Source organism: Perna viridis, chromosome 7 (assembly GCF_037379345.1).
Source record: "Perna viridis isolate PV_CMFRI_1.1 ecotype Kerala chromosome 7, ASM3737934v1, whole genome shotgun sequence".
NCBI lineage: Eukaryota > Metazoa > Mollusca > Bivalvia > Mytilida > Mytilidae > Perna > Perna viridis.
Window position 1 is genome coordinate 9,955,939 of NC_142451.1, and position 16,660 is coordinate 9,972,598.

At 32.3% G+C, this 16,660-nt stretch overlaps 2 protein-coding genes across 24 annotated transcripts in view; both read right to left on the bottom strand.

The window, feature by feature from the left end:
* The window catches only part of LOC148611263 (uncharacterized), a 105,404-nt gene that overhangs the window by 9,809 nt on the left and 78,935 nt on the right, over positions 1-16,660 (bottom strand). The gene's annotated exons all lie outside the window — the stretch shown is intronic.
* On the bottom strand, positions 9,025-12,345 carry LOC148611264 (uncharacterized). Its single transcript, XM_088591641.1, has one exon. It carries the CDS (start codon positions 11,176-11,178, stop codon positions 9,919-9,921), a length of 1,260 nt encoding a protein of 419 aa, XP_088447767.1. The 5' UTR covers positions 11,179-12,345; the 3' UTR covers positions 9,025-9,918.

Here is a 16,660-nt window from a genome sequence, read left to right on the forward strand (position 1 = left end):
TCTAGTATGTTTTAACCAAACATCACAGATTCAAAAATAGTAATAGAAAACTACCCCCCCCCCCCCAATCAAGTAACTAGGTCAGTTTCTATGATATTAAAAATATTCAATAATAGGTCATTTAATATTTCTTCAATCAAAAATATACTATAATTGAGATTGAAGGGAAATCCAGCTATTTAAAGAAATAATAGTCTTCATATTAGGGGTCTCATAAGATCTCTCCCACTTTTTGTTTGGCATTTCAGGGTTATTCAATATTTAAAAAGAATGTTTAAAATGTATATAACAGTTCTTATGCACTTTGAAAAGTTAATTGAATTCTTTTGGTATTTGCAAATGCTTAAAGAAATTTAATTCCTTTTCAGATAAAAAGACATCTTTACTTCTTTGACCTTTGACCTTAGTTTAGCCATGACATCTCAAACCAAGCTTGTTAACACTTTGCAAGCACTGACTTACGACTTCATGGCATTGAAGTTGGACGAAGGGATGACTCATACAAAGTTGGAAGACTGCCAAGAGACTTCAGTGACCTTGACCTTGACCACTGGGACTGACGCCGCGACCTACAGATGCTACATTTTAAGCTATGACGTTCACCTGTTACTGGAGAAGGAAGCTCATCCATACTGCCTTTAGGGTATGGCCAGATTTTCATAGGAATCTTTAGAGCACCACCTCCTGGTTGATGAGCTACATTATCCAGGGATCCAACTTTTGATTGTGTGTTCCATTCAAGGTGGTTGTCTGCTATTTGAACATTGCCTCCTCCAGGCCGATGTGTGACATTTCCCATTGAATCTATTTTTGGGTGAGCTTGCCATCTTGGAGTTTCATTAACTATTTGAATATTTCCACCACCAGGACGATAGTTCTTTTTTTCCAAGGAGCCTACTTTAGGTTTGCCTTCCCAGCGAGGGGTCTCACTAATGATATGTTTGTCCCCTCCCCCTGGAACATGGTGAACGTTGTCAAGGGAACCAACTTTGGATTGACCTGCCCACTGAAGACGTTCTCCCCTAATAGTCACATTGCCCCCACCTGGGGTGTGGTATACATTGTTCAAAGATCCTACTTTTGGGGTTGCTTCCCAGTTCAAACGCTCATTCACAATATTAGCCTGATTTATCTTAGGTCTGTAGTTTGCATTCTCTAATGATCCAACTTTTGGCTGACCTTCCCATTTCAGTTTTTCACTCACTATCTTTACATCACCACCTCTAGGACCTGAATATTGGGCATTTTTATCATCTATTTTAGCATTGGTATTCCATTTGAGTTTTTCATTGTGAATTTGAACATTACCACCAGTAGGTTGATAGTGCCGATTGTCTAGGGAACCAACTTTCGAATTGACATTCCATTCTGTTCGTTCCGTTGGAATGATCACATTACCACCACCAGGTTCATGGGTAGCATTACTTAATGATCCCACTTTGGCACCAGCATTCCATTCTAAATGATCATTGAGAATTTTAACATCTCCTCCACCTGGACTGTGATGAACATTGTCAAAGGATCCAACCTTTGGTTTGGCATAATATTTTTTATTTTTTACCATTGCGTAAGTCCCATCATCATTTTGCTGTAAATGTTCCCAGCCATTTCGAGCATGAGTGTAATTTAATCTATCTTGATAAATCTTTGGAAATCGTATAGAATGTATGTCTTTTGTTCCATCACTATGGTAACTTTGAGGTCGTTTCAAATTCATATGCCGATCGTCCAAAGATCCAACTTTTGACTGAGCATTCCATTTTAATTTTTGACTGATAATTTGCTTGTTTCCACCTCCTGGTTGATATTGAACATTATCTAAGGAGTTGACCTTTGGACGTCCCTCAAAACCAAGGTCAATGGGAGGTAGTATAGGATATCCTGTTCTGTTGTCAACTTTCATGGCCATGCCTCTTACAAATCAAAACCTCTATCATAAAAACATTGCTTTAAAGATGGCAAGTGGAAATTATTAATTCTTACCAAACCTTTCACTTTTGAATTTCTGAACAATCCTATTTGATACCAACAAAAGTCCAATCAAGTATCCTATTTGAGAATTTTTTCAAAACTCTGGAGTCAATAAGTGTTCAGTCACGCTAAGTATCACTTAATCTACTTCATTGTCCATTCCACAGAGATTTAACCACAAAAAATTGTCCCAATTAATGAAGAAATTGAAAAAGTTTAAAGTTCAGTTTTTACGTTGCTAGGCTTGATATGGTGAAGGTAATCCAACACTGACTTTAAAATCAGCTATATTTATATACAACCACAAGACAATAAACTCCTAAATTGTGACAATTAAAATGCTCCTGTTTTATTCGATAGTTTCTCTTTTTAAATGATTAACGACCATAAAACCAACAAAACAATAGATAAACTCTTCCAAGTCACTGGTTTAAATTTAAATTCCTCTGATACTTATAAACTTGTACTATTGAATGTTGAATTTCTTTTCTCAGTGGGTCGTTACTGTGTGTATTATTCCAATGCTTCAATGGGTACCATACAATGACGTAAATAATGTTTTTAAATGCTAATCAACACTTCAAACAAAGACAATATCTTCCTAAATTATAAGACATTAACACTGCAGTATGTTCCTTAAGAAAACTATTTCTGACAAACGTTAAGATTTGTACCAAATGTTTAAATATCTCCTTTTTTTCTTATAATCTATTATTAATTCTTCAAATTTGTTTAGAGCTCCAATAATTAAATCTCTACCATTAGGAACCTACATATCTTTTACATCAGATCTAGCAATGAAAAAGGAAATTCTATACTGGATCAATTTCTATTTAACAAACTTACTTGCACCTATTCACCAAATGTATATAGGTAAACAGTCTAGTTTTACGAGGTTCTCTAATCCATAATTTTCTAAGTGGGGTAAAATTACCACCAAAACCCTTTACTACTTCTAATATATTTTAATCCAGTTGGCTTTGCATGCATTATCATCCACATATAATACTTTTGGTAATAGTGTTAATCCCCTATGTTCATTTCTTTTTCATTACATTATGCAAAAATTAACTTCTCTTCTTTAGCTATATTTGTAACAAATTAAGCATTCATGTCATTTTCTGAAGATCAGTTTCTGTAAATTTGAGTAAGAAACAAAATGATTGGAAACGAGAAGAACTGCTTTCATAGGACAACGATGCCCATACGATCCCTAAAATTCAAATGAAATGATTAGTTTAGAAGTTCCTGTTCCAGACTCATCATTCTAGAGCTCTATTACAATTTTCATAATGTTCCCAATAAAAATCCAAAATTTTAGCTGAGGAAAAATTACAGAATACTTGTACTCTAAAATTCAGAAAGACATCTGATGCACTAGGATGTAGAATGAGAATAGTTCTGAAGTTTTTCTGACAAAATTTACAAGATAGCTATGTATACAGATGGACAGCTTATGAACACATGAAATTGCACAAAAGGTACATCTCCACTCATGTACAGTCAGTTGATGTTCAACAGCAACCAAAACTGCTTATGACGTACATCTCCACTCATGTACAGTCAGTTGATGTTCAACAGCAACCAAAACTGCTTATGACACTAAGCCACATATTAAATCTGAAATCACGTCATCCACGATTAACAGCTGAGAAAATTGTGATGAAATAAGGAAGGACAGACAGATGTAATAATAATAGAATAATTAATTGGAAGGAGTGAATAACCAAAATATGATCACAAGTGCCGAAGAACGCTTAGATTTAATGAGTGTGCGGAACTTGTTCTGCACTTTAGTTAAATCTTACTGCATTCTAAGCATGAGTGATCATATTTTGGTTATTCACAATAACCAATTGATTATCCTATTTATTATACAGATTTCCTTGATCACTTGTTGTATTTTCAACATAATTTTCAAATTTTGTGAATGGCGGGAGAAAGTTCGAGAGTGAAATTACCGAATTTATTTCACAGTGTGAATTACCGAAATTTATTTCACTGGAAACATTCGATAAAACACTGCTATCTATATAATAATGGATACTAATATACCACTCACTTATTGAGTGGGAATATAATAATGACTTACGACAGGGACACATCAGATATACATTGGATAGCATGAGAATAGATTTAGTCATAAAACAGATATACATCGGATAGCATGAGAAAAGATAGTCATAAAACAAATATAAATCGGATAGCATGAGGATAGATATAGTCATAAAACAGATATTTATTGGATAGATATAGTCATATAACAGATATACATCGAATAGTTTGAGGAAAGATATAGTCATAAAACAAAACAAACTGTTTAAATATGCTAACTTAAGTTAACTTTAGTTAATTTTTTTTATCAGATTTTAAATTTCTCATTCTGAAAAGCAGCTCTGAAGACAAAATATATCTGTGGGTACACAATTACTATAACCTTTAAAATGAGGTTTTATATGATCAATTTATTGGTAAAGGAAGCAAGTCAAAGTTTGTGGCTTAAGCCCTATAAAAAATCAAATTACAAACTTGCAACCGGCCATGACACCCAATCGCCATTTATATTGAAAATTTAAAACATCCTAGTTAGACAATGATAAAACTAGATCTTAGTAATCTCTCCTTAGACTAACAGCTAAAACACCTACATATGTACATATCCTTTTGAATTATATATTTTAGCAATTAAAATATCATAAATTAGTATTTTATAAGAGCACTAAAGTCAACTTGATTGAATTTGAACTATAAAACACTTGATTATAAAGTTGGATTTATGATCTGTGTACTGGTACAAATATAAAATTACATACTAAGGATGTCATAAAAAAGACAGAAACTATGTGGAAAATCAATGACAAAATATGCATTGTCACAGCTTATCGAGCTTTATGCATCATGTACACTTGTGGCAATGTCAGAAAGTTAAACCAAATCTTTCACATGGTTGAGTAATAAATTATTTATTGCATCTTGTATTCAGAGGTTTCTTTCAAATACAACATTCTTTGAAAGCATACAGGAAGCAATGGGGTTTTAATTTAAACTAAATATGATCTCTCTGGAAAATATCCCCATGTCAATCCAATATACCATGTAAGCTGTACAAGGAGCAGTAAAATACAAACTGGGATCAATTACACCAATATATACCGGGAGGGATATCAAACATCTATATACCATAGATACAGATCTTGAGATAACCAAAAGACATGAACAAATGTCAGGGTTATTGCCCCTGATTACTCGCCCAGAATTAATGATATGAGATCTACATAGAGATCGTATAATACCTTAATAATTAAAGTTTTGTTTGAGTTATCATCACTTCATGCATCATTATTGACTAGGTGAAGGATTTTTAACTGAGATTTATATAACTATTTAGTCATTGTAAGTTTATTTGTCAAGTGCAGTTTTGTTACTAGTTTAATGGTCTTTTTAGTCAGCTTGTACATGTATGTCTCCAGTGAGGTTTGTCAATAGTTTAATGGCATGCTTAGTCAGCTTGTACAAGTATGTCTTCTGTGCAGATTTGTCAATAACTTGATGGTATGCTATAGTCAGCTTGTACATGTATGTCCTGAGTGCAGTTTCACCAATAGCTTAATGGCATGCCTTAGTTGACTTGTACATGTATGTCTGAAGCAACTTGATAGCTTGCACATGTACATCCTCTATAGAAAAGTTGATGGCATGCTATATTCAAAAATTTAATTTAAATGCCAGTGAAATCTGGAAAAATGGTGGTTCACTTCCAAGAACTTGAAAAGTTCTAGAATGATAAAAGAGCAAAGAGTAAGAGTATGCTTTGGTACCATGTCTGTTAACAATATGAATAAAATAAGGAGCAACCTGCACCCTACCCTATGTAACCATCCCCCCATTAAAAAAAGTGTGGGCATTGTAATGCTGTGTATACCCCAATTCCAGGAAGTTGACCTCAGGTAGCAACAAAAATTGCTAATAACACATAACTCATTAAGGTGAAACTGCAAATCAAATTTCCAAAGCATTCCAAAACTGGAAAACAGAGATTCTGGCAAAGAAATTTAAACTTTCAGCTGCAGTAAGTTTCTTCATCATTTAAGGATTTGCTAAAGTTTCCCCTTCTAGATTTTGACTTTTCAAATTTAATTCAAATGTAAATAAAACCTGCAGAAATACATTGTTTTATAAGATCTCTATTTTAATCCATCCTTCATAGCCCAGAACCAACTAACTACCAGCTTAAAACATCCATGACAAATATATACTTATTGACAATTAGATTGTTTAGATATCGGTAAGATAAATTCAATTTTTAAGGTCAAAAATTATTTTCCATATGAGGACTCTAGTCTACATTTTAATTTTTACAATCAATAATAAAATTTAATATTTCCTAGTGGCAGACTTATGGTAACAAACAGAGAATTTATTTTTTTATTAACATTATCAAGACCTTCCCACCCCTTTCTATTTATTTTATGTGAAACAATAAAAATTGAAATTATTGTCTCCTTTTAAGTTTGTTAACTTTTGGGTAAACTGTCTTGTGAACACCCATCAATAAAACAGTACATTGAGAATACTGTACAACTCTTATTGGAATTGTTTAAAGTTATCAATCTTTGTAACTTCCATGGGTGTGTAAATTCAGCCAACAGAAGTCACTTTACATGATGTACTATCAATGGAATTAGTATATCTTTACACATCAGTGTCCACTAATCTTTAACTTAAGGTTGCATTTTTAATTTGCAAAGAGTTTATCACAATGCATAATTTTTAATACAACACATATAAAAGTCTTTAGAAGAAATATACCAAGCTATGGTGTATTTACATTTTTATAATTTAGCTGTATATATGTGCTAATAGAAGATCACTTTGTTTGTTTGTTTGTTGGGATTTAACGTTCGAGCAGCAATATTTCAGCTATATTCAGACGATGAACATGGAATTGATGATACAATGAACATGAAATGATGATGAAATGAAAAAGGGATGGGACACAAGGACAATGGGGTCAACAAATTTTGATTGCCACTGAAAATAGGGAGAGGCCGGTAGGGTCGTGCAATTTAGTCTCTTGTGGCGGAGCCCTACGGTTCCTATTCCAGGAGAATACCACAGTAGGGTTCTTAACGTACAAGGAAAGTGGCATCTTTCCCAACACGGTGCACCACTATGGTTTGCAGTCATGTTTTCTGTATTATAGCCTGACAACAACAGCATGTAACATGCCAGAGGTACCCCATTCCACCACCTGGGGCACACATCCCAGTTGCTCTGCGGGCAGAACACTATTTAGTCGCCTTTTACAACAAGCTTAGTGCTGCTGCAGGCCTATACATTTAAAACCCGGACATGCACAGGGCTAATAGAAGATCGCAATATTTTAATTTTAAAAAATGCTTTTGAGACAAAAGAAATGTTGTTTGATATAGGCTGACAGACAGAAATATTCTTCCATGAGCCTTTCTATCTGTGTGGGCTGAAAGATGAGCAAACAGAATCAATGAACTAAAGTGGGTCATGCTTTTAATTTAAAATCTTTTTAAGGACAAAAAATCCTAAAAGGTGACCAATGTAATCTACCAACATTCTTCTAATTATAGCTTTGAAGTGTTAGGCTAATAAATACATAGAGAATTAAATATTTCTTAATGCCAAAAATGTCAATATCTAATTTGCATAACAGTAGTTCACCATAGCACAAGACAATATTTGTTTAAGAGATAATGTGGACTTTCTTTATAATGAGTTAAGGAATTAAACACAACTTGATAAAAGACTTGGGTATCAAATCTCTTAAGATAGTACTTTGGTTCCAGGCCAAAACTTTAACAAGTACATGTAAAAACTAGACTTCACTAGCCTAAAGTGGCTTTAGGTTAAAAGTATTGTAAATACAATGTAATTCAATGTAATTATAATTGTCTGTAATAATTAACATTCAAATATATTATAGAAACATTTCATGTTCTTTTGTAAAAAAAAGCCAGAAAATAATTTATTGACAACTTTACTGAATTGAAGTCTTAAAATAATCCAAATGTCAAAATGATTGGTACACATTGTGATGAATGGTACACATTATCATGAATGAAGTCCAGTGGCTTTCTTATCCTACAAAGAGAACATGTGATGCTTGCTTTGTGATAAACTGAACAATAAGGGCAAGTATGAACACACCATTCAAACTCTATACAGTTCTGAACCTTCAATTCTGACACTGGATAAGAATTTTCCCAGAATTAAAGTTGTCCCTCTTTGTCCCTTATTTATATATAAGTTCCAGTCACAACCCCAAAAAACAACCTTCCCCCACCCTTCCATTTGCGGAATGACATCTTGTGGTACAATTTCAAAGAGATCCATTCACTTATAGACAAGTTTATGTCTGGGCATCAGATAAATGCTTCTTTCTGACCCCATTTTGGTGTTTTATTTATTAAAGGTCACAACCCCCCTCAAAATCAATCCTTGTCTTCCTTTTGTTGCATGACATCTTGTGGTGTAGTTTCATAACAATACATTAGTACTCAAGTTAATGTTTGGAAACAAAAATGACAACAACAACAGCATGTAACTATTATATGACTGCAAATTTTTCTAGCCATATAGCAAGCACTTCAAGTTTTATGGGCAAAAACATTTGACAACCCAAGCAAGGCCTGTTCTGTACAAGTTCAACATTTACTGCTGATTAGAAGCAACAAATGGCAAAAAGAAATTGGTGAATGCTTCAATGCTCAGTTAATATTTTCATGGTATAAAGATGGGGTGGATCCAAATACTTTCAAAAGGGAGTGCTAGGACATTATTTACCATTTTTGTCCACTTATTATGTGAAAAGGACAAATTTTCTCATAAAAATGAAGGGTGCCAATCCCCTACACCTCCTGGAATTGCCACTGATGAAGACATGTCATATGTTCAAGTAGTTTGAGATTGTATTTGAATATTTAGTTTTTTATTTTGTAAAAGAAAACAGAATTACAGGAAGAAAAGTTGTTAAATTCTTTTATGTTGCAATACTTGTAATACAAAGAAAATAACTAAGTATTATTCAATTAAATTTAATTATTTAATCACAGTACCGGTATAAGTGGCAAGACTATTGATAAATTAAAGAATTTACAAATTATAATCACTTCTCAATAAACAACATTTTATTATACTAATATTAAGAAATAATTACCCCACAAATTCCAAATATCATGGACGGACAATAAGGGATAATCATATATCTGTGTTAAAACACACTAGATTCTTTCATGTAGAATAAATGTCACGAAAGTTCTTCTTCCTAAAGTTTCCTTAAAGAATCAACAATAACTACTGATCTATATGTGGTAACCATCAAGATTTGTCTGTGAGACATCCTCCATCTAAAGGTCTCCAGATTAGAACCTCCCACTTATATGTGTTTTTTTACAAACAAAATTGACCTACATGATTTTTTATTTCGTTCATATGAAGTCCATATATGTATGTGATATTTCAAGTAATAAAGTCTAGTGACATCTATAGCTAAAAATGCAGCTGTAACATAAAAGTTCAAAATGGATGGCAAAATATTATTTGCTTCATACATTTCACTAAGCTGTATATTCTATAAATCATCTGAATTAAAGGGTCAAATTGAGCTGTGCAAAAAAATCTTATCTAATTAAGATAACATTGGGGGAGAGAGATCCATTAGAGGTTAACTGGTAAATGACTGACCTGTGGAGACCTCTAGAATGGTTAACAAGATGGAACAATCAGCTAAAACATCAAATAATAAATGACTTAATATAAAAATATAATTTGAATCTAAGATCACTGTTTTTCAATGTTTCAATAACTTCAAGAATTTTCCAAGTCACGTTGTACATTTTGAACAATAGAATTATGATAGAAATCAATCAAAAATTAATTTTTATGAAATTTTCGTATTAATTGTCATGGTACAGTTCAATACTCTGAAAACCGTGAGGAATATCGAGGGTCTGTTTCTAGCATTTCACGAATTTTTGCCTCAATAACTTTATCTTCATCATAATCTGGGTCATATGGATCATCATTCTGGTAGCGATTTTCCCATATCTGTTTAATTTTGGATTCCTTCTTCCACTTCAGTCTTTGTTTGTATATTTTGCTTGTGTTTGTTCTTGGTGTATGGTCTTTATTACTGAGAGAGTTCACTTTAGATGTGGCAGTGTTTTTCCAATCTGCTTCAAAATGAGGGACTTTGAAGTCACTCCTGTGTTGTTTGTAGTCAGTATTATGGCTCTTAATCTTTGGCAAAGCTTTCCATTTGGGTTTCATGTCTATAATTGTCACATCCCCACCACTCGGGGCATGAAATATTTTTTCTAATGAATCAACTTTAGCTTCTGATTTCCAGTTGGTAGGAAAATGTAGTCTCAATTTATGTCCACCTTGAGGTTTGTGATGAATGTTATCTAAAGATCCCACCTTAGCCTCAGCAGTAAGTGTACGAGCTGAAAAAGGAATTTCTTGAACAGTATTTGGTGTATAATGATATCCACTGAATGAGACACTGTCACCTTTACCCCCATAATGTGGTCCCGTTTCATGAAATCGTAAACTACGAGGGTCTGAAATTGAAGATCGAGCACTTGCAATTTCAGAGTTTGGATAACTTTTGCTTTTCTTTGGAATATTATCTAAGGAACCAACCTTTGCTTCAGCATGCCAATTGACCTTAAAAGTAGGAATTTTTCTGTTGCCACCTCTAGGTGCATGATCATAGTTATCCAAAGATCCAACTTTTGACTTTACTTCCTTATAGCCTCTCCTATCAGAAATCGGTGGCAAATAGGGCTCATGAAATTCACGGTTGAATGACCTTTCCATGAGGTTCCCTTTTGGTGAAAACTTCCATGGAGGCTTGACATACTTGTACTTGACCTCACCATCAGAGCCTAAAGAATGGAGTTCTATTTCCCGTAACCTCTCAAGCTCCTGGTTTACAGGAGCAGGGACGGTATGAACAGGTTTTTGCTCCACAACAACATAACGTCCATTTCTTTTCTGATGAACATTGACTACAGGAAAACGTCCTCTCAATGCCCTACGATTAGGCACATAAAGCACAGTTGGTTTATATGGTTCATCCTTTCTTGATTTAAAGGTTGAAAAGTATTTCTGTTTTGCCTGTGCCACTGGTGAAAGTAACTCATGTCTTGGATATTCATCAATCTTCTCCATTGCAAAACAGTAGAAAAAATCAAATACAGGTCTGATTCAACCAGTTCAATCTTCAGTATTCTAAAATTTCACCATCCACAGTTTTTTCTTCATTTAAAGGTAAAAACTCTATATAATAAATTATTCCAATTGCATGTTAAAAGTCAGAATCTTTGTAAGGTTTAACACCTATATCTTACAGTATTTAAATCATTTGATCACTTATAATATTGTTTTCGTAAATCATGTTGGTACTTATGATGAAAGTAAATACATCCATTTGTATCTGAAACTGATTGATTTAACAAGGTAGCCAGGTGTCAAGGGTCACAATCAAAGGTAAATCCAGGTATACACTGACACATTGACATTTAATCCAGACTTTCCTTGGTGAAAAACTATTGTTCTTGCCAATCTTACAGATAAGCAATTTCTAATTCACATTAACCACATTTTCTAGTTCTTTATATATTTTGACACTGTATATGTATCATAAACTTTATTTCAATAGAATCACTGACATGCACAATTAGTCACTTATTCAGTGTTTAATTTCAGTAGTCTAGTTTCAAAACTATGTTCAATTTAAAATTATTAAACTTTTGTTAAATAATTGCCTATTTTATTGATGTTTTTAAAGCTTTACACATAATTCTTTCCTATAATCAATTTTGCTTGAATACTTTTCCAATTATTTTCAACAGGTTCAATAAAACTTATAACATAAAGAATTTTAACAGCATGAATTCATAAAAGACAGGGTCAAAATCCACTTTCCAAGTAACAATATTGAAATCCACACATATAATGCATTTTCAAAATATTCATTCATGAATAAAAAAGAGATAGAATTTCTTAGCACCCAACTTGTCAAAAATGTGTCCAAATCAATCATTCAATTGTAAGGCTAGATTTTTCCCCTCACATTAATCTAAAGTATACAAGATCTATCTTTGCCTGATTAGAACCCTTCTATTCATTAGATACAAAATGAAAAGTATCTTACCAATTTTAAATTTTAAATTTAGGTAGTATGAAAGTGTCTTTATGAACGATTAACCACTGAAGGGTACTAAGTCAACAACAGATTTCCAAAGGTGCATACTTATATATTCAATTTGTAAAGTAAAGAGAAAGTTGGCAAAAGTGCACATCTATGTATCAAGTAACATCACAACTGTTATCTCAATAAACTTAAATATTCTAAACATTGACACAAAACAACCCCTATCTTGCACATATTTTCTTACAAGGTGCACAGGTAGGGTAATCATCCTCCACATTTCTAAAACCTGCTGATTGGCTCATATGATGTCCGATCTCTGGAAAAATGAAGAGAACATATAGGACATTGGAAACTGGAGTACTGGTATAGTTGTGCAAATCTTGGGTAAAATAAAGAGAGCCTAATTTGACATACATTTTTTTTGTAACTTCAAACCAATATCCATCATGATTATGAGACTAGGTTTTAACCATTTATATGTATGGATAGTAACAATTTTATGTATGTCTCATTAGGCTAGTTAACTTTCAAACAACACCATAGTTAATAGCAACACAAACTTTTTCAAAATTATAACTCAAGACAATCTCCTATATATAGTTTACATACTGTTAATTGACCTTAATCCTTAACATGATCAATAGATTAATTCATTAATCCTCATTAATCTTATTCTAATTATACACAGATAGTAAGAACATTATAGTTTTACTGACCTACTTATCAGGTATATTTGAACTTGTAGGACATTTAACACTAAGGGATGTCTTTGGCAAACCTCTAGTCTGAATTTCTAAACAAGGTAGTAGAATTATACAAATCTGCTAATTCAATAAGATTTTGATGTTAAATAATAACACTACCAAGTAAAAGTTGGACTCAAGCATAAACATTAAGGGGCCGATTTATCTACTTACCGTAGCAACCATGTACAAATACGAATATGAACACTTATCAAAAGTAACAGACCAGATAAGCATTCCCATAAATATGGCAACTTTATATTCAGGAATCAAAGCAAAACAGAGACATCGCATCCTAAAAAATCATGTCAATGGATTGAAAATAGTATTATATAAGAAAATAATTGTTCTAACTAATTACATTGGTTGGTTTAGAAATCTGCTTTACATCATTTCAATTAAAAAAAAAATACACCAAATACTCAACGCCAATTCCCTACTAACAAATTATTGGACAACTAGATTAAGCATTTTATACTGTCTGATATATTTGAGCCAGGTATAAAATAAATCTTCTCAAATGGGGCAAATCACACTTATAGAGAAAAGCTTGACAGTAAAAAGAGTACTTTCAGCCTGCTTTTGAAAGTGAAAACAATTGACAGGTCTAAATCCTCTAAATCAAGTTACCAGCCAACCTCAAGTTTTGTCTTACAAAAATTGGAATTCAAGCGACCTCCTTGGTTTTGAAAAATAGACCAGTTTCATTTACACTGAGATCAATATGTCATTCAGGCCTTAAACAATAGTCCACTTTCAGTTTTAATATTCTGAATGTAAACAATATTAATTAAATAAGGAGCTTTAACCTTGACATGTAGATTTTTCAGGCTTTGTCACAAAATACATTCCTTTTTATATACTCTTTTTATATCTGTGTTTCATAACATCTATTGTGTGAATAAAGATCAATTTTATTTCAGGCCAAATTCTTACTGTTTAATACCCCCCTTTTTTAGACAATATCAAAGACAAATAAGCACTATTTAACTAAATAGTGACATCGATTGTAAATTCTTTTTGTTAGAAATTAAACATACCTTAAAAACAGGTTACATAACTATTAATTTCACTAGTTTTAAAGATTCATATAAAATACTTTTGTCAAGAACAGATTTCATGAGGAGTGAAAGTTTGATATCACAAAATATGAACTCAAGTCATTTAATTCATCATCACAACAAAGTTTGTTATGATATTGACATTGACTAAAGTGAGTTGACATTTTGCAATATTCAAATTTCACCAGTTATAATCACATTGAGAGCAATAACTATAACATGGAGTCAACTTTGACCCAATAGAGACTTGTTTTTCATGCTGAATTAGGGATGTCATATTTTATTTTTTAGATATACCTTGAAATAAGTGATTTTATCCCTATGTTCTAAAAAAAGACATGTCAGCCATGCTTTTTACCAGATCAAATATCCAAATGTATTAGCTGTGTAAGATACAATAAAAATATTCATGCTAATTATCATTAAAATCTGTAAAGTAGTTTCAGAGAAAAAGATGTCTAAAGAAAAGTTTACTGACATTGATGGTGATGGACAGCAAGTGATGACAATAGCTCACCTGGGCCAGATGAGTTATTAAAAGTACTAGTACCTTAAAGAAGTCAATTCATATTCAAAGGAGAACCTTCCGAAACAAAATAAAAATATAAAAAGCAAGTGACTGGCAAATTTCCCCCTTTACTGTTTATCAATTACTAGTAAACAAAATTCTTAAACAGTAAAATTATATTTCGTGACATAACGTCATATCAGTACTTTCTAATCAATGACAACTCCTTTCCTTATATAAGATCTGACTATCATATAGTCTCCAGATAGCATTCAGTAAAACATCTGATCAAATCTATACATCATTCAAACTGGGATTTAAAGTTAAAATTTGTAGTAAATTACAAAATGATAAGGCTTTTTAAGAGAGAATAATTCATATTGATAACTTCTCAAATACCTAATATATAATGTGTGAAAAACATCAATTACATAATAAAAGGAGAATTCATTATTAGAAGCTTGTGCATTTCTTTGAGATTTGTGACCATGAAAAACCTGCATTCATAAAAGATGGAAAGAATTAATAAAAGAAGTTATTATCATAACAATAAAACTAGCTAAAAGCTAGCATCGTTATAATTACCAAGGAAAGAAAAATATACATTATGATCATACAACTGTACATCTCATTCAACACTACTCCATATTAAGTTGTCAAACTCAGTAAAACATTAAAATGGCACTTGAAATGTAAAAATGGACTAAAAAAAACTTCAATTAAATCTTCAGTATCTATTGAAGTACAAAATATTTATCGAACTTCAAGGCAACAAGATACTTGGCAAACACCATAGAAGAGTTTGTTTGGTGTACCTTAGTGACCATAAAAACCTTGTTTAAAGCAAACTCCTAAACCTAGAGACCATTGATGTTTCATAGTCATAGAGTTAAGTCAATATTGTGATACTTTTAAAAAAAGATCTATGCCTCTATGCATTCAGACTGCAGATAAAAATCTGGTTCTAAAGGATACTTAACCTGGAAATGAACACTGACGTAAATATGTTGAGGGTATTCCTTCCTTTATATGTGTAAATGTCAAAATACTTTATACACAATGAAGGCAGTATCAGTATTAGATACAAAAATGAAATGAAAGTAATTATTTTCAATTTACTGGCAGTATGAAGTAATATAAACCTAATAACACACAAACAGTCAAAACCTCAATCCAAAAAAGGGGCACCTGTCAATGTGTAATACAATCACATCAAATAGATTTGATACCCTGCCCAGCCTTTTCTCTCTTGTAAAGTTAATTATAGAATTGAGTAAGTTTACCTTGGTAGGAATATTGGTCATTAGCAAAAATGACAGAAAAATGAAAGAGAAGTTAAACTTGTATATCGTCATGACTGAAGAGAAGATAAGATTGGGTAGAATTGGAGAACCAAAGAAACTGTAACAGAAAGATAGCTTCTCTTCTGTTTTTATAAAGTAAAAAGTTAAAAGGAATAAGTGTATCTTGTAGTAGTAAATATTGCATTATTCATCATAATAAAGTCTGTTAGTTAGTATATGGTAGATCTAAAAATAAAATGAATGCGTGAAGCAAGTGCAAAAGCTTTGCAATAGACTAACAGACAGATGGACAGACAAAAATAAATCAGTATACTCCCTTATATAATAAAACCATTGGTATACACAGGCCAAATTATTTAACACTATTTTCACACTAATTTCAGATGACTTTCACCCAAATTGTGAAAATAATCTTCGTGACTGAGTTCATGTGAAACGGATAATTCAAGCCTTCATGTGAAATTCAAGTGAATTTTTCACATGAAATTTGTGTTAAGTGAACGTCATGTGAAAATCACAATAATTTTATGCGGGGAAGTCAATGTGAAATTCTTTTGAAGGTCAATTAACATGAATTTAACATAAAAAATTATTAACCTGTATAAAAATCTACAAAGAAGCCTGTCTTAAGTAACTTTCCAAAGGAGAACAAATCCTGGTCACATCAGACAGGTGGTCTATATATACAGGTTAATTTCACATAGAATGCAATAAATAGGGATATAATAACAGTCTTTAATGACAGATGAATACAGATGGTCAGTAGACAGGTGTAACATGGAAATCAACCTTCCAATTGTACTCAGAATTTTTTTTTCAAATATCTAGTTAAATTTTAATGCCTAAAATATTTTCAATACAAACAAGTAATGTACCCCAGA

Bases quoted from the DNA above. Each gene is read 5' to 3' on its own strand.
- LOC148611264 (XM_088591641.1), bottom strand. From the start codon at position 11,178: ATGGAGAAGATTGATGAATATCCAAGACATGAGTTACTTTCACCAGTG.